General features: G+C 41.6%; 1 protein-coding gene across 1 annotated transcript in view; it reads right to left on the bottom strand.

Annotated features, from left to right (window-relative positions):
* Alk (ALK receptor tyrosine kinase) overlaps positions 1 to 26,993 on the bottom strand; it is a 713,950-nt gene that overhangs the window by 183,505 nt on the left and 503,452 nt on the right. The window contains exon 5 of the mRNA XM_070025303.1: positions 14,559 to 14,686. Coding sequence (XP_069881404.1) covers positions 14,559 to 14,686 — 128 coding nt within the window. The remainder of the gene's footprint in view (positions 1 to 14,558; positions 14,687 to 26,993) is intronic.

Raw genomic sequence — 26,993 nt, forward strand, 5'->3', positions numbered from 1 at the left:
AAAGGTTCAGTGTTTCCACCAAACCAGTCAGCCAGCCAGCCAGCCAACCAACCAACACACCAACAATAAGATCAACTGGATCCTTGGAATGGAATTAAGACATGTTAGGCCAATATACAGAGGACTTCAGAATCTAATATTGAAGGAGGCTGGCCTTGATCTGGCATGTCAATTTTAGGAACAGGATCCCTTTTTGCCAGACTTGGAAGGTCGGACTCATTCTGAGTCTCTAGTGTCACTGCAGGACACTATCTCCTGCCTATCAGCCTATGACTTGTGTTGAGCACACACTACCTCGTCCTTAGTTCCCAGCTTGCCAAGACCATCTGGGGACCATCTATATCCTTCTTCTACCCATGATCCTCTGCTCCTCTGGAGTGTGGTGCTTCACCAGTGTCCCCTCTCATGGGCCTCATGTAGCAAGAAAGAATGAAGTCACCTCCCCCCCCCCCCCCAAGTTTCCTACGAATACAAGAGGCCTTCCAAATTTCCTATTTTATTTTAAACACTTGTGTGCAGTATGCATTGGAACCAAGTAGAGAGCCATGCTCATTTTTAATACAAAAGCGCCCTTCTACTCTTAAGTTTTGGTAAAATTAAAGCTCATGAAAAATGCCCTATGACTACAGTTACAATGTCCAAGTAAAAATGATTGGCCCCAGTTGATCTTGGCCTGCTTGCTGGTCTTTCCCAAGTTTCCTGCAGCCAAATTCCTTTAACCATTTCCTAAAGACAAGGGCCTAGGGGCACTGAAGTTTCCTTGAGGTGAGACCTACGAGGCCGGACACTAAGGACTGAGCTGTCCAGTCCTTCTTCCAGAGGAGGCCATTAGATTTCAATCATACCCACAACTGTACTCATTTAATGTTGGCCTACTTTTTCTTGATGACTCATACTAAAAGTCTGGGCTAAGAGTTGCCAGGGTTAGTGGATCAACAATATTGCATCATACTCCTTGAATATAGGAAGGGGTAGAAGAACCCACTAGGTTCCAAGAGCTATGTGGGGTAGGGCACATATATCATAGTCCATCTTCACATGGAGCCTTTGCATGGTATTGCCATTCTCATTTCTTACAAATTATCTAGTATGTAGGATGTAACAGACACACCACCCCCAAAAGGCTCAGTTAGTACCCAAATGGTCGAGTCACAAATCAAATCTATACTTTCTTATCTCAATAGTGAGCTTCTTCCACTCTGCACACTGCTGCAACTCTTGCTTTTCTTTCTGTTGCTTTTTGGGCCATTTAGTTCACTTTGTTCTACATTAGAGAATGGAAGGAAGAGAGGAGGGGAGGTTGAAATGTTTGAATTCTGCTACTGTCAGCTGTTTCAGGGAGATAGAGACAGTGTGGGAGACATGGTGGATTGAAACCAATGTCTAAACTGACAGTTCTCTTATCCTCTCTGGAACTCATTTATCTGGTCTAGTCTATTTGCTGCTCACAATCACAGATACTTAGAAACATCTGCAGAGGGGGCTCAGTGACCTAACAAGGAAGCAAATCTCCAAGCCCTCCATTCCTCACTAGTGGGAACATCAGTCTCATTATTAACTAGGGCTTAATCCTTCACATTAAAAGAGATTCCCATTACCCAAAACAATAATTTTTAAAAAATTACTCAGAGTGCAATTGCATATTGAATACTAAGGATGATTTTAAAACTAATAAATACTTCTGGAAATTCCTTGAACATTTTAATGAATTAAAAGTTATGAAATATGTATAAGCAGTAACAACACCATTTAGTACCATTAATAAAATAAACACATTAGTCAGAGAATGAAATTCATTACTCTTTTACTACTAGACATTGATGTCAATGACTGAATATTGTTCCAAATTACTTGTAAAAGAGACCAATTATTTTAGTGTGATTAATCTTTTCAATTATTTCTTTTATGTAGTTGTAATTTGAACGTAATTTCCTTCTGGGAGTGCAATGACCTCAACCCATTCACTCTTTATTTATTTATATTTAAAAACCTTTTAGGTCTGGCTCCATTTCTAGTGGTTTTCAATTGGTAGAATACTGAAAATAGTGGCCAAACAATCTTCATTGCTCCTAAACATTTGATGGGGATTGGTGATTGGCTCTGGTAGTGATTATGAATACACATTCTGAAGTAAGGCCATCTTTGCCAACAGTAGCTATGGACTATTGGGAGAAAGGGAAGATCAGCAAAATTCCTTCCCGGTTCCAAGCTGCAGTCTAACTGTTTTGGCTTCTAATCTGTTGGGAGGGAGGCAGTGAGATAGATATATTAAAGTACTTCCCTAATAGCCTATCTTTCCCAAGGGAGTAAGCTGTGTTAACTCTTTTGCATGGCACAAAGAATTCTAGGCACTCTATCAAATAGTGATAAAGAAAATGACTTTATCAGAGCAGAATGCATAGGTTGTTGGGGAAACAGACACAGCTACCTTTGAAATCAAAATGGAGATCTGGGCTATTAGAATTTGTTAGAAATGGGGCACATGTTCCCTCTGCTCCTCAGACAAGAATCAGATGAAGGAGAAAAGTGGATGTGAATTGGCAAACATATTCTGGGGTAGTTGTGTGGAATTATTCTGCTCTGGTTCCAGAATGTGGAGATTCAGCTTAGCCAAAGGACAGGGAGAAGGTGATAATAACACGTCAGACATTAGGTATGGGATCTTACACAGTATCTGTTTTGAATTTCTCAACTGACCTATCATTATATATTATTAATCCATTTACTGATGTGAAAATGTGAAAAACTTATAGGTTCACAAAATTCTTCTAAGCTTACAAAGGTGGTAAGTGATAGAGTTAAGATTCTACTCATTTTGTCTGATTTTGAAGCCCATAATTTCTATTCTAGATCAGAATGAGCAAACCTTTGTTGAGTGCTTACCATGAAAACAGCATCTTGGTTGCTTATTGAGACACATCGATTTTTTAAAAAGTATTTGATTCTGAGAAGCATGTACTGAGTGAGACAAATAACTCTGGAAGGAAGTTGACTGTTGCCAGATGTCGTGACTCACGCCTGTAATCCTAGCTACTCAGGAGTCTGAGATCTTAGGATCACAGTTCAAAGCCAACTTGGGCAGGAAAGTCCATGAAACTTATCTCCAATAAACTATTCAGAAAAAGCTTAAATTGGCACTGTTGCTCAAGTGAACTAGCCTAGAGCACAAATAGACTCAAGGACAGAGCCCAGACCTGGAGGTCAAGCTCCAGGACAGGCAAAAAAAAAAAACAAAACAAAAAACTTAGACTGTTCTATGAAAGAAATATATGGAAACATAATCCTGAAGTGAGAATACTCAATAAAACAGTGTTTAAAAAGAAATGCACTCATTACCTTATTTTTACAACTGTAACCCCCCTTCATCACCTTTACAATAAAAAAAAGAAAATAGTAGTTGAGTTGAGATTTGAAAGTACAGTGGTTTGAAAGACAGAGAGTACTTCTGAGGGGCAGAGGTAGAAAGAAGTTTGGGAACCAGGTCTGGTGGCGTGTTTCTGCAATCCTAGCTACTTGGGAGACTGAGATCAGTAGGACTTCAGTTCAAGACATAGGTAAAAAGCTTATGAGACCCATTTCAGTAAAAGCTGGGTGTAGTGGTATGTGTCTGTCATTTATCCCAACTATGTGGGAAACATAAATAGGAAGAATGTTATGTAGGCTGGCCTGGTCAAAAGTGCAAAACCCTATTTAAAAATTCATGGAAACACAAGGGCCTGGTGATATGGCTTAGGTGACAGGGCATCTGCCTAGCAAGTGCAAGGCCCTGAGTTCAAACCTCAAAACCGTTTTTGCCCAAACCAAAAACTAAAAAACAAAAACAAACAACCAAACAATCTGAGTTGAGGAGGTGTTTGGAGGAATATGAACAGATCTCAGTGGATAAATAAAAACACATTTTTTAAATTGTGAAAATACTGTACAGAGGGGTTAAAATTACGTGAGTAAGATAATGAGTACATTTCTTATCAAGCATTGTAGCCTCCTCCTTTGTTTCCCCTTCCCATGCCATCCTCCCCCCGCCTCCCCACCCAACCCTCCTCACCCACCCCCCCCACCAAAGTTGTAAAGTTCATTTTCGACATAACGACTTATACTTCTCATTGTTGCAATGGGTAACCTGTATCCCTATTTAAATGATTTGTTTTTCCCTTCCCCTCCACAAAGTATACCAACATCAGATACAGTGAAAGCAGGGGTTATACCATGGGGGAGGGACATACAAAGCAACAAGGAAATAATCTTATAGATGTGTTAGAAACAATCGCATGAAAGAAAAAAAAAACATTTGAATACATATCTTAGGGTTCATTTCCCTAACATCAACTTATCTGACCTTTTCTGCTTGACTCAGACATATACTAGTTATTGCAAATAAGGGAAACCATGGGACCTATGTTTCTTTGAGCCTGGCTTACTTCACTTAATATAATTTTTTCCAAGTCTTCCCATTTCCTAATAAATGTGGCAATGTCATTCTTTCTGATGGAGGCATAGAATTCCATTGTGTATATATACCACATTTTCTTGATCCATTCATCTACTGAGGGGCATCTGGGTTGGCTCCATATCTTAGCAATGGTAAATAATGCTGCAATAAACATAGTTGTGTTGATAGCTTTAGTGTGGTCTTGTTTGTGAACATTTGGGTAAATGCCCAAAAGTGGGACTGCTGGGTCATAGGGGAGCTCTATGTGGAGTCTTTTGAGGAATCTCCATACTACTTTCCAAAGTGGTTGAACAAGTTTACACTCCCACCAACAATGCAGTAAGGTTCCCTTCTGTCCACATCCCCCCCAGCATCTGTTGTTATTAGAGTTCTTGATTATAGCCATTCTAACTGGGGTGAGGTGGTATCTCAATGTTGTTTTGAATTGCATTTCTTTTATGGCTAGGGAGGTTGAGCATTTCTTCATGTGTCTATTGGCCATCCTTCTTTCCTCTTCAGAGAAGTTTCTCTTTAAGTCTTTAGCCCACTTATTTATTGGGCAGTTATTTCTTTGAAGATTTGTTGTTGGTGGATTTAATTTTTTGAGTTCCAGGTATATTTTAGATATGAGACCCTTGTCCATTGTATGGCTAGTGAAGATCTTCTCCCAATCCGTGGGCTTTCTATTGATCTTGCTAGCTATGTCCTTTGCCATGCAGAAGCTCTGCAATTTCATGCAATCCCATTTGTCCAACCTTTCTTTGATTTGCTGTGTTTCAGGGTCTCTATTAAGAAAATTTCGGCCTGTGCCAAGAAGACCTAGGGTTTCTCCTATTCCATCCTGTAATGTTTTCAAAGTGTCTGCTTTGACTTCGAGGTCTTTGATCCATTTGGAGTTGATTCTGGTGCAGGGTGATATGTAAGGATCTAGCTTTAGTTTTCTACAAGTAGTTAACCAATTTTGCCAGCACCATTTACTGAAGAGGCTGTCTTTCTTCCATTCTATTGTTTTAGTTCTCTTATTGAAGATTAGATGGCTATAGATCTGTAGGCTCAGCTCTGGGGAAAAAAAAACCACATTTTTAATACTTATCTTTTAATTTAGTCTACAGAAAAATTAAAAGCAAAAAAAACATCCTTGGAAATAAGGAGTTAAGGAGGAGTGTCTTGAAAATACACCAATCATAAGTTGGGTTCATTTGCAAGCTGTGACGGTGACTCTCCCTAGTGGTGTAGTCCAAGAAATTGGCCCAACCACTACAGAAATAATTCATTCTCTGCAAGTACCTGACCCAGCTGGTGACTCCTCTTAGGCTGGCAGAACATAGCTTTCACCACTCATTTGGCATTAGGCCATTAATTGACATCATGTGGCTTTGCAGGGGGCATCAAAGGGGCCAATTTGTTTCAGCAAATGATAGTTTCTTCAGATAAATGACTGAACATCAGTGAAAGAATAGCGGATTTTAAAAGGTTTCAGGTAAGGCCCAGAGAGGCTGGGTAACTTGTGGCATTCGTACGACAATGTCTTCTCATGTCTTCTCATTGGCCTTCCTGGACAATCTCTGACAAGCTGTCACTTCTGCCTTCTGTTAAATAACAATCAATGGAACAGTTCTGGGAGAGACCTCTAATGTCTCTTCTGATCTGAAGACATGGCTAGTCTAGCAAGAGGTGGAAGAGGGGGTCTTCAGTCTAGGTTTTCTGATTGGTGGTTCAGTGCTCATTCTTGGTCTTCTGTGAGAAAGGAGCATTGGACCTAGTTTGGAGGATGATATCTCTGCAAACAGAGCACCTAGTCCTTTCCTCTGGGGCATATTAAATGTAATTCAGTGATGCCTTTTGGGGTAGAATGTAGATCTTTAAAGCTACCATACCAAAATTCAGCCCTTAGTCAGACATAGCAATTTTATATCAGTGTCAGTGTATATACTCTGTTTAGTATGTGCTGGGTAAATGTCTGTGGCTTGAAAGAATAGATGCCTGGGTGGGTGGATAGATGAGCCTGCTACATAAAGAGAGTTTTGTACTGGCAACTCCAGCACAGAATATCACTGTAATCTCCATGTACAAGCAGAGACAGAGGATCCTGCTGGGTGTTGCTTGCTGTTGGAACACAGAAGTCTTCGTTTGGATCAGCCTGCCAGGAGCCTAAGAACTAATCCCTCATTTTACCCAGCTTGGTTTTGGAGCCTACTCCAGACATTGATTGTTTCCATATGGCTAGCCAAAGATCAGAATCTACTTAGCTTCTCTCATCTCTTCTTGTGCTCTCTCGGGCTAAGGAGGGTGTCCTCCGGTACCCGTTGTCTATGGTAGAAGTGCAGGAAAGAGAGGCTAGCCCATGTCACTCATGTTCCACTGAAACCATTCAAACGAACTCCATGGTGAGCATCTCCAAGCCAGGACCTACCTGGACTCACCTGCACAGGAACCTCTTCCATGAAAATGGCCAACAGGAAAAGTACAAGAGCCTTGTGTGCAGTCTCAATCTTTCAAAAGAAAGTATGGGTAATGTAACTTGATATAAGCTTATTATATAAAGTTGTTTTCACCTTTCATATTTTGAGTAAGCACAGAATCAGGGGGTCAGGAAAACAAATCATGAAACATCAGACTGTTCAGTGGTTTTTCAAACTTTCATCAAGTCACATCGTAGGGGGGCATCCAGGGCTGTAGAACAAGTAGGTAATGGTCCTCCCACCCCTCCTTTCTTGAAAGAAGCTCTTTTTGTATAATTTGATGTTCTAGACCCCTACATAAGACTATTAAACAAAGACTGTGTCTAAAATGATGGGTCTAGTTCAACTATCCTCAGTGTAGCTCCAGAGAAATTAAGATAAGACATTGGTACATCTCCAACTCCAGGAACATGGGTTTTATGGGACTATTCAACACTGTTATGTTCCTCCACCTTTCTGAGCTACCAAAGTTAGAAAAGTCAGTTATCCTAGTAAGGGGGAGGAGTGAGGGGGGGGCTAGGACAACCTGAGTGGTGAATGGAAAAAAGGTATGTGTGCAGAGATCTTGGGCGCATAATGGACCTAGATAATTTCTTGTCGAGAAATCTGTCAGTGAGCTAAATGTGACTTTGGCCTGGAAACCCTCAGGTATAGTTTCTACAAGTTCCTGAAAGAGAAGGAGAATTATAGTGGACCACAATAAAATGTATTTAGCCTCACAGTGGAGCCATTGGCAGCTCCTTCTTTTGCATAGGTGAGTCCCATGTAGCTTCTTGTTTCCATACTACCTTTGACCAACATGGACAGGGAGAGGAAAATATGGAATTGGTTTCTTAGAAAAACTAGAATGGAACCAAAAGCCAGAGGCAGAGAGCATACTGAGTTGGTCAGTAACTCAGAATGTCAGGTTATTAAGGGATCTCTTTGGATTTTTTTTCTCACTGTATTTCCACAAAGTGAGACAGACAGGTTACATGATTTCTGTGGTCCTTCCCAGAGTGATTCTCCAGTGGTGACTCTTCAGTGGTGACCCTCCAGTGGTGATTCTCCAGTGGTGATTCTCCAGTGGTGATTCTCCAGTGGTGACCTCCAGTGGTGACCCTCCAGTGGTGACCTCCAGTGGTGACTCTCCAGTGTTTATTCTCCAGTGGTGATTCTCCGATTCTCCAGTGGTGACCCTCCAGTGGTGGCCCTCTAGTGATGGTTCTCCAGTGGTGATTCTCCGATTCTCCAGTGGTGACCCTCCAGTGGTGGCCCTCTAGTGATGGTTCTCCAGTGGTGATTCTCCAGTGGTGATTCTCCAATGGTGAATCTCCAGTGGTGATTCTCTAGTGGTGACCCTCCAGTTTTGACCCTCCAGTGGTGATCCTCCAGTGGTGATCCTCCAGTGGTGACTCTCCAGTGGTGATTCTCCAATGGTGAATCTCCAGTGGTTACTCTCCAGTGGTGACTCTCCAGTGGTGATCCTCCAGTGGTGATTCTCCAATGGTGAATCTCCAGTGGTTATTCTCCAGTGGTGACTCTCCAGTGGTGACCCTCTAGTAGTGATTCTCTAGTGGTGACCCTCCAGTTTTGACCCTCCAGTGGTGACCCTCCAGTGGTGACCCTCTAGTGGTGATTCTCTAGTGGTGACCCTCCAGTTTTGACCCTCCAGTGGTGACCCTCCAGTGGTGACCCTCTAGTAGTGATCCTCCAGTGGTGACTCTCCAGTGGTGATCCTCCAGTGGTGACTCTCCAGTTTTGACCCTCCAGTGGTGATCCTCCAGTGGTGATCCTCCAGTGGTGATCCTCCAGTGGTGATCCTCCAGTGGTGACTCTCCAGTGGTGACTCTCCAGTGGTGACTCTCCAGTGGTGACTCTCCAGTGGTGACTCTCCAGTTGTGATTCTCCAGTGGTGACCCTCCAGTGGTGACTCTCCAGTGGTGACCCTCCAGTGGTGGCCCTCTAGTGATGGTTCTCCAGTTGTGATTCTCCAGTGGTGATTCTCCAATGGTGAATCTCCAGTGGTTACTCTCCAGTGGTGACTCTCCAGTGGTGACCCTCTAGTAGTGATTCTCTAGTGGTGACTCTTCAGTTTTGACCCTGCAGGGGTGATCCTCCAGTGGTGACTTCCAGTAGTGACATTCTGTCAAAGCATCAGGACATTCTAGCTAGGAGCATGGACTCTGGAACCATATGTTTTCCATCTCAATATCTGCTGGGTGACTCTGGGTGAATTCGTTAACTTTCTGTGTTCTGACTTCCCCATCCAAAGAATTGGAGCAATGATCACAAAGGCACACATTTCACATCATTGATGCAAAGGCTGAGTTCATGTAAACAGAAGTACAATGTGAGTGTCTGCTAGGAGCTGCTCAGAGGTTCATTGATACTCTCAAGTCCTTTTTAAGAACCTAGTCCTGCCCATTCTCACCTGTGTTTTTCTATAGGTATCTTAGAAGCTGAAGTGTGCTGGTGAGTGTTTAAATAATCCTATTGCTGGGGCTGGGAAGTTGGCTCAGTGGTAGAGCGCTTGCCTTGCATGCTTGAGGCCCTAGGTTCAATTCTTCAGCACCGCAAAAGCAAAAAGAAAAAAGCCGGAAGTGGCGCTGTAGCTCAAGTGGTAGAGCGCTAGCCTTGAGCTGAAGAGCTGAGGGACAGCGCCCAGGCCCAGAGTTCAGGTCCCATGACTGAACCCCCTTCCGCCCAAAATAATCCTATTGCTCTGGGATATCTACTGATGGAAGGTTTTTGTGATTGAGTTAAGGGTTCTTCGGGAGCCCTAGCCTGGGTATCTCTGGGTCTGATTCCCTCTTATCTGTGCTGAATGCATAAAATGTTATTTCACTGGCTTTTCAAGGAAAAACCTAGTCCAAGCAATTTTACACACAGCTTCTTTCTTTTGGAAAGAGCAAGGCAAAAAGCCCAAAGCTATAAAACAGGAACAGAATTAATTAATTAATTAATTAATTAATTACTCTGTTGACAAGTATTTATGTATTTTGTCCTATATGCTTAGTAATCTAGTAACTGTTCCTCCTGGAGAAATGAAAAAAATGCAGGACAAGATCTTAACTTCAAGTTAGGGTCTCAAATAACTAATTGGGAAATGATTATAAATGGCTACTAAATCTATCTATCCATGTATCTATCTATCTATGTATCCATCTATCATGTGTATATTTATTTTTTGTGTACTGGGGCTTGAACTCAGGGCCTCAGACTCTCATTTAGCCTTTTCAGTTTAAGGCAACCTCATGAGCTATACCTCTACATTTGGCTTTTTGTTGGTTAATTGGAGCTAAGAGTCTCATAGACTTTTCTGTCCAGGCTGGCTTTGAACTGTGATCTTCCTATTTCAGCCTCCTGAGTAATTAAGATTATAAGTGTGAGCTACCAGTGTACCAGTGCTTAGCTGGCTACTAAATTTAGATGCAGACCTTGAAGTCTTGGGAGTAGAATTTCCGTACATGGAAATTATGTCTCTTAGTCCCAGAAAATAAGCAAGGTGTTGAGTGAAGCCCCAAAATGTTATTTTGTGATATGGGAAGCAATCAGAAGTTACTAGCATTTCATGAAGGTTCCATAAGGAAAGGGAATACTGGAGGGACTTTTTCTGGCAACATGCGAAGGATGGGAATTGGAATAGAGAAACCAGCTAGATGCTGCCAAAATCCAACTTGGCTTATGAAGAATATAAGAATCATAAGGTAGAGGGATAAGAAAACAAAGTCTTAAGGATAAATCTATGTGACAGCCACAGTAGGAGCTAGACAGCAACAGGTAGAATACAGGACACCAGTAAGACTAGGGTTCAAGGTTTTGACCCATTGGGTGTAGAGACTGGAGGAGCAGGAAGGCCAAGGATGTAGGCTATGTGGCTATGTATACCAGGCCTGGTATACATAAGGTCCTAGAGTCCATCCTTAGCACTGCACTGCACAAAACAAAACAAAACCCCAACAACAAAAACGATTCTAAGTTTCCCAAGCACCTTAAGAAGGAACATCTCACTCTGCACACATTCCACAAAGGTCACAGAAACAGTGACCTGCTAATTAGGACAACTTGGGGTCCAGTTTGTCTCTACTTTTTACACACCTAACGACCTCAGCAAGTTTCAAAATTCCCTTTAGTTTGTTTCCCCATTTGTGAGGCAAGACTAGTCCTTGCTTTATAGCATTATTGTAAAGCTTGTATGAGCTAACACGTGAAATGACAGTTTGCCTTGGTCCGAATGCGTGCTCCATCAGTGTCAGTGTGTACTGCCATCAGTTCACACTAATTGAACAACTGTTAAGGCTACACATGATGATAGACCTAAGGATTTAAAAAGGAACTAGGCATGAACTCTGTCGATGACACAGGGAGAATTGTCTCCAGGATCTTCAACAAGGTTTACCTACCAAAATAGCAACTCTTCCACCTGTTTTCCTAGGGCTCAGAGACAACCGTAGACTTTTCTAGTTGCATTTTCCTTCACAACTTATCTTTGGTTCATCAAACAACTATCAGGAAATAGATATCTTATATGTCTATCTCATCTTTAGCTACATGTTATTAGTTCTTTTCCCCTTCTTTACTTTACAACCTAACCAAGATGATGGATCCCCGAACACAAAACACTTCATTTACACCATCAGGCCTTGAATATGCCTCAAAAAACCCCTCAAAGACAAAAAAAAATCTCAAAAAAGTCCCAAACGACAACAATAAGAACCCCTAATTTCCTTCACATTAAACATGCGAGTATAGTTTTATGGTATTTTCTATGTTCAGAACTTACTTATGCCACCTGAATTTGTTTCACTGTGGAAGGGAAAGTTAAAAGTTCTAAGAAGTTCTCTACTCTCTCACACATCCTCTCCAATCCCTCCACACACCTTGGTGGTAAAGGTGTTTCCAAGGGAGAGGAAAAGTGTGGAGAGATACTCTTTTCTCACGAAGACCATCTGTCCTTGGACCTGGAGCCTGGAAGGCAACTGGAGCATGGGAAGAGCTCCAAGTATCCTGGCCAGGCTGCTTTTTCCAGGAAATCAGAGGCAGATTTGTCTTCTTCCTCCTCTAAGAGGATGCCCTGCCAGCAGTAATTTTCTGGATCATTAGAGAATGTTTTAAGAGGTCAACTGCCTTGGTTTCACAGGGGTGAAAAGCAGACAAGAAACAGGTCTTTTAAGCTATGAAACAGACTCACTGCAAATGCCCTGCAGGCCACAGGGGAAGAGTTTTGTAGGTGAGAGGGAGTTGCAATGTGAGGGAGGAAACATCTGCACCCTGACGGAACATGCAAAGAATTTTTGCAGAGTAAAGTTTCTTTTGTTTGCAGGATTTGTGCTGGGCCTGATATCTGGATCTTTGGACTCTCTTATTTTCTTTCCTTAATGTTTTTCAAATGAGATTAGTCCAGTTGTGGAAATGAATACCTCTCCCCTGTCACGTTCTTGTCCAGCGGTTCCATTTCAACCGCGGGCTTCTCTTGGATGGTGTGGAGATCCTCAACATCTGTGAAGCTTGATGATGTCCAGAGCCATTTGCAGATCCCTAAGTTCTGAAGTGTCGAAACATGTGTACAAACCCCTGGCTGACTGCCAAACCACATGCATTTCATACATTGCCTCATAGCACAGGTTAGCCACCTTTTCAACCTGAACTGCAGTTCAATCTATCACATTATGGTGAGTTTTCTTTCCCACACACATAAATCAGTTCTGATTAAAACAACAAGAACAACAAAATTCATTTGCAGAAGTTCTTACAAGGCCAGTAATGAATGAAACCACAGCAGCAGAAGGCACAGAATGGGTAGCAGGGGAGAGGGTGGGGAAGTAGAAGGGAGAGGGGGACAGTTTCCTATCTAAGGGAGTCATTGGAGTCACTCTCCTACCCACCTTGAAGAATCACAGGTTCACATCCAGGTCTCTGCACACAACAAACGATCACTGCATGTAATAGGTCTTCACTGTTCATAAATAGTCTATATTAGGTATTTAGGTCTGGGAGGATCCCAGACCTCCTTTCTGTATATCCTTTCTTCCTGGGACTGTCAGACCACAGGATGATAGAGGCCCTCAGATTACCTCTGGGCAGAGGCAGAGCAACAGGGGAGCAGCAGTAGTGGTAGTGACTTCTTGATTTTTTTTAACTCCCGTTCCTGTGGAGTGGGAACTATTTCTCTCCCTTCTCCATTTCTTTCTGCTTTAATCATGTTCTACTAAAAATCAATGCTTGCTAAAACTTTCAGGAAAAAAGTAAATGGCTTCTTCCTGAAGTTTTATAAAATTCAAGCCTGTCTCTTCCACCCTCTATACCTAGGATATAATAAAGGATGCTTCTAATATGACCCTGGGCCCACAAAAGAATCAAGGAACAATCACCTTTAAACATCTACTGATGATTCATGCCATCCTGTTCACCAATCAGATTTCAGGCAATGTTTAATGAAAGACACACACCAAAACATGAGATCGAAAATAGGAAAATGAGATTTAAGAAAAACCATATAGAGGAAAATGAATATCAAAAACCTACACAGATATAATTACTATGCTGGCTTACAGTATTTAATTGTTTCCTGGAAGCAAAGGCACAAAAGAAAATTTGATAGGGGAAAGAAGGGAGTAGGGAGAGAGGAGAGGATTAAGGTACCTTGGATATGTATTAGAGACGTTAAAAGACTATAATAGAGAAGCGAACATGTTCAAAGTACATTGCTCACATTTATGATACTACCACAATGGAACCCCAATGCATGCCAATTTAAAATTTCAAAATTATTCTTCAGGAGAGAAAGATATATGTTCTTTTGGTAGTCAACTGCAAGATAAAGTCACAAAGTGGGACTAAGCAAAGGGAATTCAATAATATAGTGCTTGTGGCTCATGCCCTAATGCTTTTTACAAAATCAGCTAAACTTTCTCATATAACTATTTCTTGTGTTGTCCCTTAATAATAGCTTAAATAAACCATTAAAAGCTGGGCACCTGTGGCTCACGCCTGTAATCCTAGGTACTCAGGAGCTGAGATCTGAGGATAATGGTTCAAAGCCAGCCCAGGCAGCAAAGTCTGTAAGACTCTTATCTCCAATAAAACAGCAGAAAATGGGAAGTGGCGCTGTGGCTCAAGTGGCAAAGCGCTAGCCTTAAGCTAAAATGCTGAGGGACAGTGCCCAGGACTAGAGTTCAAGCCCCAAGACAGACAAATCAAACGAATAAAAACCATTAAAATTCTTAGTTACAAATTTTACCTCAAGACCAAGGAAAATTTGGGGGAGGGAGAGGAATGGGTACGGATATAGGAGAAACAAAATGGTTGATAATGTAATGTTGAGTTGAGGGTATAGGCAGATCCACTGAACTACTCAATATATTTAGCACATATTCAAAAATTTCCATGATAAAATATTTTCAAAAACAGTTGAAAGTATTTGGTAGCTATGGAAAGTTAAATTATATTTTCTATACCGAAGACCATAATCTTATTTGATGAGATTTTGAGTAGGCAGATAAATTTTTCTTCGGGATCTTTGAAAACTAATTATCTGGTCTGTAGGGAACTCAGAACCAACCCCTAAGCACTGTAGACTTTTCTATGTATGTGTGCTCATTCCTAGATAAGTATAGTTGTAGGTTATTGACACACCTAAGACCCCAGGCTACCAAGGAATGGCGGGGAGAGGCAGACTCAGGTACCTTCACTGCAGTTTTTCAGGGCGAAGAAGTCCACTGCAGACAGACTTCGGTTTCCACTGGAGATGTATTCTAGAGCTACTCGGAATGGGTTGTCTGGACGGCCGACTCTTCCCTGAAGCACTGTCCAGCTGGTAGCATTGGAAAGCAGGAGAAGAAAGCACAGAAAAACAATGATGAGAAACAAACCCAAGCTGCAGAGAGAGGGAGAGAGAGAGGGGAGTCATGACCTCATGTGGCTTCAGGGCTCACCTTCTTCATTAGTGCTAACGGATGGAACCTCAAGTGTCTGAGGATGGAGACTGCAACAGCAACACGTAAGCTTAGTTGTCTTTTTGTCTAGTAACCTCAGAAACCCAATTCTCAAACTTATTCGGGCCACTGACATTTCTTTTTCCACATTTTTTTGAAGGTAATTACATACCTTTGAATTATTTTGGTAGTTAGACTTATAGGTGGAGAATATACATACTTAAGCAATCCTGGCAGCAGAATCTGTAAAAAGTCTACAAAAAACGACCAGTTCTTTCATAAATATCTCTGGAAACAACATTTTGTTTTGGAATTTTTATCTGATACTAAAGTCTTAGCGCCCTCAGGTTTTCTATATAGTTACTTAAAGGAAGTTAGGGAGAGCTATTTATTTACTGCAGGAAAATTAAAGTGCACTGAAGCATGTGTTTTGGGGTAAAAGGTACCCAAGATTGACCTAGACGTTGCAAAAACCAACAACAAAAAGCAAACACAGAAGAAGATGGAAGCAGGTCAGGTGGTGAGCTCTATACTCAGCTGTAATCAAGGCCCCTGACACCATCAGCGAGCAGAGAATAAGCTAAATGAACATTTTTACACCTTGCTCATGCTATTAACCTCTGGGAATAGCCTCCTGGCACTGATTGGAACATCCAATTTACTTTTCAACATTGATCCAGATATATCTCTGCAACACAATATATCAGTGTTAGACTATGGTGGCAAATCAATATTCTTCTTAGATATAGAACTCACCAAAGGTCCTGTGTATGTGTGTATGCACATGTGTGTATACAAATATATATATGTCTCCCATATATATATATTTACATGTGTGCACATATATATGTATGTCTATAAAGACAATTTTCATGGAGAATGGGAATGATCTATTTTATATTTACTAAAAAACAATTTTATTAGCTATAATAGAAGACATAATAGAAGATCTGTGCTAACAGTATGTAATTTGATAAGTTAACATGTGTAAATTGAAGGGTTTTGACATCCAATATATACACCTATGAAATCATTGTGATATTCCATATGCTTTTAACCTTCAGGTTGGACTTAGCTATAGAAGGATACGTGACAAGAAATTTAGGCAAAAAATTACCTTTTGTTAAATTTTTTTTAACCTCAAATATAAAGTGGTGCTCACTATTTTCTTTTTAAACAAAGATCCCAACAAGTTGGAAAAAGAAAATAAGGCACCCAGAACATCATCCCATGAGAAGGAGAGTGATCACCCCAGTGAACATTTCAGATCTAATTTTACATAATTGCATCCATGCTCCATAGGCCTGTCTGCACATTCCCACTTCATGTGTGTCTTGAGATAATAAATATAGATTACATTATCATTTCATTGATTGCATTTTTAATGGCTTATACATGGCTGCTGATTTCTTCTCTGTCATGGGCTTGATAAAACTGAACTGTATGTACTTATCTACATACTGCCTTAGGACAAAATTTTAGCATCAGAGCCAAAGTATGTGACCCTTTAAAACTCTGAGGCCTTTGGCCAATCCTCCCATGGAGAAGATGGTGAATGGGAGACTCGTTCCCACCTTGGGTGGCTAACATTTGGGTCCTGTCACAACCTGCCTGTCATTGCTGACTTTTGATGATGGAAGTAGTACCTGAAGCAATCATAATCTTTCTCAAAGTGGTGTCTCTGGGTGGCAGTTTTATGTCTCTGGCTTCTGGCACCTGGCTGGGCATGAAGTTTCCACCGTCTGTTGGATGGAGGAGGAACTTGGGTTCCTTTTCTTTGCTCTTCTGTAGTTAATTCAGATCACTGGAGTCAATTCCTCAGCCATTTAATAAAAGTGTATTAAGTTCCCCTACAATAGATGCTGTAGTAAGGATTATTGCTGCTGTAAACTTTCTTCTCCGTTACGGTACCCAGCAGGATTTCTCTCCAAAATAAAACCAGTGCAATTGAATAAGGAAAGGGAGGCCTTTCAGTTTAAATGTGGGGCTGTCAAAGAAAGAAATATTTGAAAAGAAAATGTAAACGAGGTTGTTCTTAAGAAAAAAAATCCCAAACAAAGAGAGCAGAATGAAACGTAAAGGACCCAATTTTCAAGGAGAGATGCTAGTCAAAGGCAGGTGTATTCACGTTCTGCCAAATTGTAGCTGTCTGGTCTGAGGAATGATGGATTTTAATTCCAGGTACACAGTGGCCCTTGACAATGATTTCCATTTCTATATTGGCACTGGCCCTCTGGATAAATGTGTCAGGAGTTTTAGGAATTAGTTTCTGAGTTACTGATGCAATAACTTTTGTCTGAAATTCTCTGGCCTCCCATAGTTTACTGCTGCAACTTTAATAACTTTCAGAGCAGTTGCCAAACATGTATTTTATATCCAGGGAAGCCAGGACTGCAAAAGGGCAAGTTTATACCTAGGGTCAGATTTGTTTAAGAGACAGTCGAAAACTCAGTAAAAACCAAATGTGAGCTCTCTCCTCTGCCTGCTCCATCTTCTTTGCTTGCAGCCCAGTGGTCACGAAACTAGCTCATTAGGGGTCCCACTTTCCTCACTTTGGTGGATGGCAACTCTACTTAATGCTTGCAAGGGGGAAAGGTCACGTTCCAACCTGGAGCCTCCTGGAAACAAATGTGCAACCGAATCCATGTGCTGGGGATTGGTGATGGTCTGAGCACTGGGGCTTCAATCAATCAACTTGACAGTGTGGGGTGTCCGCCTGGACTTTAGAGAGCCAAAAGGATTGAATGGACAGCCTGTCACAATCCATTTTCTTCCACATGCCTCTCTGGAGCTCTCCAGTTCCCATTCTGCCTCTGTATCTCATTTGCCTGATGACTTTGAACAAGGCACTTTTCTGCAAGTGCCTGAAATTTTGGATATTTGCTGATGAATTGTATTCTCCAGCAGAGAGAGTATCTCCAACTTTGCATGCAATTTTCTGAGGAGAATACTGACCACCCTTGTTTGCCTAGTGACTACACCATGATGAATAAATTAGATGCCATCCAAAAAGGCAGGAGGTTTGGCTTGTGACTATCAAGGTCCATTTCTCATCTAGAGGATAGAAGGAGTTTACCGAAAAACCACTGAATTGAGAGCTAAGTCCTTGATTCTGGTCCTGGATTTTCTTGGATTTGGGTAAATCCCTGTAACTCCTTGGGTTTAAGGTTCTTGGGCATTGAATTAAAGTTTTTGAGGGTCCTTTATTGATCTGATGCCTATACGTCTCTTGCAGATTACAGAAGTCTGATTTATGAAAGCCCTGGAAGCTGCCAGGAGCAAATGCTTCATGGAAGTGGAAGAAGGAGGATTAATTATATCCAAGATCTGTTTATGCGAAGAGGCTCAGTTGATCTCTCTTGGAAAAATGGAGACTTGCCCAAGATCACACATCGAGTTATCTACAGATCTAAGATCAAATTAGAGTATTTCTCCTGAACTGCAAGAATAAGAGACAACAGAATCTACAGATCAATCTGTCCAATCAATTTCATTTCACATTGCTGAAATCACTGGGACAGAGAAGGCTGTATCTACTGAGCATTGCTTGAGGTGTCACCAATTCAGGTTTTTGAGACTAGGTATTCTGGCCAATTCATGGGATACCTTGTCAGAAAATCCACAGGAAAATCCTAAGATGCACTGACATGGAAACAAAAAGAATCTCCCAGGTATCCTTGCTCCCTACCAGGTTAGTCTCTACATATCTAACGGGAACTGTCTAGCATGTCTGACTTCAGGCAAGCTGTTGATGTGAATGAAGGGTTGGCAGCCAGGACTCAAAAGGGTGAAGGCACCAGTGTTATTTTAAGCACTGAATGAAGGGAAATTTTGTGACAGTATGTGAGGGCTGTGGACAGCAGCTGACAGGAGAGAGAATGCATCTTACTTTCCTACTGTGCAATATCCCAGTGGACAAAATGCTGACATCCGGCTGCTTCAGGCGTGAGCCCTGTCCTCATCCAGCAGGCTGCTCACTGGGAAGCCTTTAATGAGGTGGTAGGGCAGCGAGGCAGAGTATAGAGGGCCCTGCTCTCAGGTCTACCACCTTTTAGTTTTGAGGCCTTAGGCAAGTGATTTAATTTCTTGAGGTTTCGGTTTCCTCATTTTTGAAGTGGGAATGACAAGAGGACAGGCAGAATAAGGCGAGCTGTTCTTGGCACACAGTAGGGCCTCCAAAAGGCGAGCTCCTTTTTTTTTTTTTTTTTTTACAGAAGGCCATAGCTTTCTTCAGAGAACCACACTGGCTTTTATTGGAAGGTATCTGCCTCTCAATTCATTTACGAGGCTCAGAAAAGGCATGCAGGTAGAAGAGGAAGGGAAAGGGTTTATGATTGCTAAACAGTGGCGACTATACTGGTTTCAACAAATAAACAAAAAAATTATGAAGTTAGGCCTCTGGGCTAGGTAGAACATGGTGACAAGGACCAGGTCATGCTTGGTGGAAGATACTAGAATGGGGTAGGGATGACTCAAGCAGACATATATAGAGATTGAGGAACTAATCACAAGACTCTCTGCAGTTAATATCCACTCTTCAACCAATCAGACCATGAGCACGCCCTAAAGGGAGGAGTCAAGGGACCTAGGAGAGAGACTGACTCCTGAGAGAGAGACTGTGGACCCCTCCTTGTACAAGGAGTCCATTCCATTGTTTTACTCACTCTTACTTTTACTGTTTCTTTGGGTTTCACATAAACCTGTTCTGTCTGTTTTCTGTCCTTTAGTTCTTTAGCCAGGGGAGAAAAATGGGCCAGACCCTAGATTGTGTCACTTACATGGATCTTCAGATGATAAACACAACTCAAAGACATGTCACAACACCCCTATAGCAAGCTGTATCAGTATTAGACTATGAGAGAAAATTAACAGTCTTCTCAGAACCTGCCCAAGGACCCAGTGCCCCTTAAGATAAAACCTTTTCATCTTTGTATCTGCTGAAGCTTGTGAAAAGATACTCTGTGTCTGTTTCTCAGTTGGAATCTGTTGAGCTGTGTTTCCATTTCTCAGGCATTTATGGGTGCATCGTTGTACACTAGATGAAGTATTAGAAGCTCTAAGGAAGCTAAGGATTTAGGATTTAGCTTATACTCAAGGAGCTTACAGAAAACATCCAAATCTGTACCAAAATTTACAATGAATGGCATTGTGTCAGAGCTGGGTGATGGTGTAGGTGCTGGGTGCTACAGAAGCATAGAGGGCCAGAAACGACTCAGATGGGCTGATCAGGAAAGGAGTAACTTGAGGGTGGATTGTAAAGAGGAGCAGGGATTTGAGAAAGGCCAATGCAGATTGACACAGTACCTAAGCAGAAGTTGCACAGACAGTGCGAGAATACATGTGATCCAGTCTGGTAGGAGTAGCTATTTTTCACTGGACTGTATAGGAAGATGACTCTCAAGTCTCATTTCCTTAATGTCACGGTGGTGGATCATCCATCATTGTGTCTCCATTGTCTTACACGTTGCAGATGCTCAACAAATATTTGTTGAATGAGAAGACAAATGATTACATAGTTTTCCATTAAATCAGACACTATCTTGACATTCTTGCCCAAAATTTATGGGGTGGTGGAATTGACTTAATCTAGAAGTTAATATCCAGTATTGACATCAACTGTCTTCCACTTAAATGATGAAGATGCCTTAAGAACTGGGGGACTTAAGAACTTAAGAACTTGGGACTGGGAAGGTGGCTCAGTGGTAGAGCGCTTGCCTTGCATGCATGAGGCCCTGGGTTTGATTCCTCAGCACCACATAAGCAAAAAGAAAAAAGCCAGAAGTGGCGCTGTTGGCTCAAGTGGTAGAGCGCTAGCCTTGAGCTGAAGAGCTGAGGGACAGCACCCAGGCCCAGAGTTCAGGTCCCATGACCGGACCCCCCCCCCAAAAAAAAAAAAACCCAAGATCTTAAGAACTGGGGAACTCTGGGAAGTTGCAGGAAGGAAGTAATATGTTTGATCATGTGCTTTAGCACATCATTTTTGGCTCCTTCATCTAACAAGATCTAATAAGAAGTAATCAGAGAATTATAGCAATTAGGACCCATGAGTATCTGAGTTCTCAAGTGCTCTCCCTTGAAGGTCACATGTACCAAGTCAATATGAACATTACCTACAGCAACAATAACAGTTCCAATAATATAATAAACACCAAGAATGACAATAATAGCAGACACTGATGATATGATCAACAATAATACCAACAAAGAATAGCAGCACTAATAATATGATCAGCAGCCACTAATAACACGTATTGAAGGCTTACCCAACACTCTACTTAGAGCTGAGTTTTAAACAGTAGAGGCAAATAAGAGTCATTGTAAACAGCACTTTACAGTATTCTAAATTCCTTGAGGTTAGAAACAGTCTTTCTAGGACTTTGTTTCAGTTTGAACAGGGTTAGGGACCTAAAGCTATAGCACATGGCTATCTTCATGTTCTGTACCAGTCAGAGAGCCTCATCATTTTGGTGATGACGAACCTTCAAGCTGGAAGAGCCAAAGTTATGAGTGAGGGTAAAGATGACAGACTCTCATAAATTAGGCAATCAGCTGAGTCCATGTCACAGAGACGCTGTCACATGACGCTGATGATTATTATGAAATGTAACTCTGTCACAGCTCAGGCTGCATGGCTGACATCTCCACATGTGTCTTTGCTAAGTCTCTTGACAAGTCTCTAACACAGGTAGGAAGGTGTGAAGATTTGTTAGAAGGAGCTGAGCCTGTGGAAGCTTGTCCAGATCAATAGACTAGGGAAAAGAAAATATAGTGCACCTTTTTCTTTTTTTAAACTATATCCTATAGATAAAACACACACATAATTTTCAAATATTTTCCTTAAAATATACTCTGTAGTAATTCTGCAGTAAATATAAACCATTCAGCACTTTTTAAAATCACTTCCATTAAATCAGCCGGTTTTAAAGCATTTTTATTGGAGGTAGCAGGGGAAAAATGCCAGATCAATGTAAATTTTAGTGTGAATTCCTTTGTTCCTTATTAATTTTCTGTAATAATAATATTCATTCGCTTTTCATTGTGTCCCGGAAGTCAGATCAGCCTGCCCTGGAGAAGATTGCATTTGGATGGGAGAAAGATTTCAAGTTAAGGACGAATCTGGCTCCCACTGGTCCATGTGGGAGAAGAGTTGCTTGAGGCTGAGAGTGGCCCTGGGTTCCATAGGAGGGACTTAGGGCACAAGCGGAGTGCCAAGGCAGGATAAACTCTCGGAGGCCACGGGCTGAGTTGTTTGCCTAGGTGATAGAGATCTGGAAGGAGGCCTGGCTTTCCTGGGTGAGGGGCTAAGAAAATGGCCCAAACAGCATCCCCCTAATTCTTCTCTCACACTTTGGAACAAAGGAAAAATGAACAGCTTCTTTTCTTGGTTTCTCTTTAGCCAATTTTAATTTTACCTTCCTTCCTTTCTCCATCTCTCTTTTGTTTTCTTTTTCCCTTCTTTCCTCCCTATCATCTCATTCTGCCTTTCTTTTACATTCCTGTAAGCAAGATATACTGAGAAGAACAAAAGCTGTAGGCTATGACAGGCTATGACACCTGTAATCCTAGCCACTCAGGAGGGTGAGATCTGAGGTTCATGATTCAAAGACAGACCAGGTAGGAAAATCTGTGAGACTCTTTTCTTCAGTTAACCATCAAAATACCAACAGGGAAGCTGTGACTCAAGTGTGGAGTGCCAGCCTTGAGTAAAACAGTTAAGGTACAATGCCCAGGCCCTGGTACGCACTACTGGTACACACACACACACACACACACACACACACACACACACACACACACACACACACACACACACACACACACACACACACACACACATACACACACACCCCAGAAAGACTCTAGAAAACTTGATAAGTATTTAAAATTATTTCTACTTGAAAGAAAACAAACTGGCTAATAAGGATGAAGTGTTCTGAATGTGATTTATATGAAAGACAATTCAGAAGTCCAGCAAATAGAACACACTGGTAATAAAGTATACATGGGGAAATAGTAAGTTAAAATGAAATGTTTCAGGATGTAAGTTGATTTTCGAGAAACTACTGATCCCAATCTTTTTATCTAATGGGGATAGTTTGCTTTGGTTCATATAAATAAACACATAGAGGATCCACTAACATATTTTGCTCCTTTTAAAAGGAAAATGTGCTTGCTGGGCTGGAGCCATACCTCCAGCCCTATATTTTGTTGGTTATTTTGGAGATGGACTCTCATTCCTGCTCAGACTGACTTTGAACTGTGACCTTCTGGATCTTAGCCTCCAGAGAATCTGGGTATCTAGCACAGATTTTTATTTCTATATTCATAAGGCATAATGGTCTATGTTTTGTTCTTATTTTTATATTGGTAAAACTGGCCTCAAAAAAATGAACCGGTAAAATTCTATATGTCCTGTGTTTCTTGATGTGAGTATATGTATGTGAGTATTTAATTACTAAAATAAATACTTGAGATAAAGCCACATGAAAAGAAAAATGAAAAAAGGAAAGAATACTGAATACTGATTATCCAGGGTTACCCCTCCCTGCACTGAATCAAATGGTAGGAAAGTTCTCTAAGTCAAGAGTAGTGACCTGAGAATCCTGAACTTCTCTTTCTCTTAATTTTCGATTAGGTCCTATAGGAGGTATTTATTTCCCTGGTACTTACTGAACACATCGTTAGGGACTGTAGGGTAAATCTCAGCTTGAAGGTGGAGTGGGGGAGGGATTAAGAAGCGAGTGCATTGGGTGCTAGCATTTTAGAAATCAGAAAGAATTGCATAAGAATATGTGAGGGGCTGGAGGTGGGGTGCTTAGCAGGGTTTACTGTCCCACGCACTTACTGGCTGGCTGGTGGTAGCTTTTTCTCTGATCAACATCCAGGGGATCGTTGTCTTGGCATTTCTAATTCCTTCTCTAAGGAGGCATGGATACAACACCCTTCAGCGGCCAGTGGAAATCTGGACTTAGGTTTCCTATCTCTCTTCCTTCCAGTTCCAGTTTAGCACCATCTGTTCATTTCAAATGCAAGCTTTTCTTTCAAGCCAAATCAATGTATCGGGTTCTTTTAGTCTAGCTTTTCTGTTTGTTTTCAAATACATCCTCCCCATGGAGAAGGATAAAGACAACAGTGAGACTTGAAATAGTCTTTTCTAGCACATCATTCCCTCAGTCCATCTGCCTCCAGCTTGAGCATCCATCCTAGGAATTCTCTCCCTAGGCTTCCCAACTTCAAAGCAGTATGCCCTGGCCAGGCTCAAAGGATGTACTATAGCACAACCTGCTTCCTAGAGAAGCAGCTAACTGCTACTTAATGTGTCTAACTAAGAAAGCAAATCTCTAAGGCAAGCAAAATGCTGATGTCCAAGCTCAGAGACTCTATTTCAGCCATTAATCTCTGGTCAAGTCAAACCACTGTGCTGAAATTTTATATGTCAGGACAAACTGGCTCATAAACTGGTCCCATAAGCAGATACAGTGGTCCAGACAAGTGATTAGTCATAAAAGGCTGAGGGGCCTAGAGATGTTGGGTAAGCAGAGCCCACTAACTTAACCAGCTGAGAAGGTTCCCCCCCTGCAGAGTGCTCTGCTCCTCTGCTGGAGTGGGTTTTGATGGAGAAAAGTTGTGAGCCCTTTGGTGCAGGGGGCTCACAAGCTCTGATAGCCAGTACCCATACTCTCCTGTGGGAAGAATCATGGATGATAATGTGGCTGCAGCACTGATAGATGTTAAGACTAGCAGGGGCCTTGGAAATCACTATAACAAATCCTCTTCCATGGCGGAGAAGAACAGAGCCCCAGGGCTGCATCAACTCCTACTCTGAAGCCAGAGGAAGGTTCCATCTTACAACCTATCTGTGGAATAATCTCTTTAAAACTCAAATGTGATCAGGGATCTCCACTGCCTTCACATCTAGACTCTGATTTACTGCATATGCCAAGGCTGTTTGCCTCTGCACATTTTGCTTGTGTTCTTTGTATTCAAAGTCCCTTCCTACTTTTTTAAGCAATTAAAAATATTTTTAAGAGGTTATACAAGGGAGATGTCATTTAACAAAAGCAGTATATGAATACCATGCATCTTGATCTGTATCACCCCCTCCAACAATCTCATCCCCCTTCAACCCATCCCTTCCTTTATTGTATTTCTTAACTTTTTGGTATAAACAATGAATTCTTGACTGCATTCTCTCTCCCTTCTCCCCCACATTGTCTACCCCTCTCCCCTTAGCCTCTCCAATAAGTACCCATTTCTTGTGTTTATTTTGTTGGGATTTGATTTAGTCTTCCTAAAAAATGTACTATTTGAGCTCTCTGTAGTCTCTATTATAATTTAGTTAATTCATTTGGAACAGCTTGCATACCACCCAGCGTGTTTACTTGTAGATTTATAGGCACATTCTATCTACCACTAATGTGAAAAACCATGCGACTTTTGACTCTCTGGGTCTGGTTTATTTCACTTACTAGAATTCTTTCCATTTCCTTACAAATGGTACAATATCATTCTTTCTAATGGATGAGTAAAATTCCATTGTGTACATATGCACATTTTCTTAATCTGTTCCTCCACTGAGGGGCATCTGGGTTGATTCCATATCTTGGCTATGGTAAATAATGCTTCAATGAACATGATTGTGCTGGAAGTTTTACTGTAGCCTTGTTTATATTCTATTGGAGAAATGTTCAGGAGTGGGATTTTCGGGTCATAGAAGTTCTATGTTTAGTTTTTTGAGGAAACTTCACACTGCTTTCCAGAGTGATTGAACAAGCTAACATCATACCAACAGTGTAGGAGAGTTCCCGTCTGGCCACATCTGTGCCAGCAATTGTTATCATTTGTTACTGAGCTGTTCTTCACTGGTCCAGGTTCAACTTGGTGTCTTGTGAGACTATAATTCTCAGGTTAGAACAGGTAACTGCTAGACAGTGACATTTGCTATTATTGGCTAGTCTCTCCTGGTCTTATTAGTGTATATAGGAAAGGTAGGTGACACCACTTGTTGAATTGTGTCCCCTGTTTCTCCCCCCCCCCCCCCCCATAACGATATGTTAAACTGTTACTACTTCAGAATAAAATTTGATTTGAAAATTGGTTCTTGATAAACGTAATCTAGGCACAATGAGCTTTCTAGAGTGAGATCTAATCCAGAGAGTATATTCTTAATACAAAAGGGAATTTGGACACAGAGACAGATATGCATGCAGAAAGAACATCATGTGAAGATGAGAGGAGGGTGGATCTATAGGGCAAGAGACAGCAAAGATTGCCAGAGACATCAGCAACTAAGAGAGAAAAGATTCTTCCCTCATGATTCTGCCAGCCTTGCTGACACCTTGATCATGGACTTCAACTCTCCAGAATCAAGAGACAATAAAATTGTTACTTAAGCCATAGTTTGTGTTAATTTGTCACCGCAGTCTTCACAAACTGATACAGGTGGATTGTTCAAAGGCATGCCCACTCATTCGACTGTAGTACTGATAAATGATATCATTTTTCTATGTGGAAAGAAAGCCCACAGGCTGCTAAGAAACGACTCATTGCCCACAAAGAAGTTCCATTCTCCTGAAGGCCAGAAACTGCACAGGACATTTTCCTACCCAAGTGCCTCTCCTCCTAGAATAATACCACTATCATCTTCAGGAGAACCCCTCTATAAAACAATACCAGACAGTGTTTGCCAATCACCCAATGTAAGACTCAGAACCTTTATACCATGCTCGAAGAAATTAATAGAGACTGGACATCAGGCTTCTACTGTGTCAGCTAAGTGGGGACTTTGCAGAACACAGCAAACTGAACTGCTTGAGAAGGCCTGAGATTGCACCAATGAGATGTTCAACTGGGCTGGAACCACCACCACCAATCTTCATATGGTATTAGAGGGGTCAGCTCAATATTCTGACCTGGAACTTTTAAGGCATGCTGAGCCTGCACTAGAAGCAGAGGGACGTGGAGGAGTCAGGAAGCTCTGGGCTGGGACTGGGAATGCCCAGGCACTGGGCCATCTTTTCCTCGCCTCCTCTCAATCCTCTTGGACTTTGAATATTTACAGTAAGAAAGCCCTGAATTCTCCCTGGCCCTTTAAACTGGAAACTTTAATTTTCTGGAAGGGGAAGGCTGCTGAGGTTTGGCTGGGTTAGTAGTTGGGTGGCACACGCAATTGAGATTTAAGTGGCA

This window comes from Dipodomys merriami, unplaced genomic scaffold, assembly GCF_024711535.1.
Source record: "Dipodomys merriami isolate MVZ:Mamm:240054 unplaced genomic scaffold, mDipMer1.0.p SCAF_17, whole genome shotgun sequence".
NCBI lineage: Eukaryota > Metazoa > Chordata > Mammalia > Rodentia > Heteromyidae > Dipodomys > Dipodomys merriami.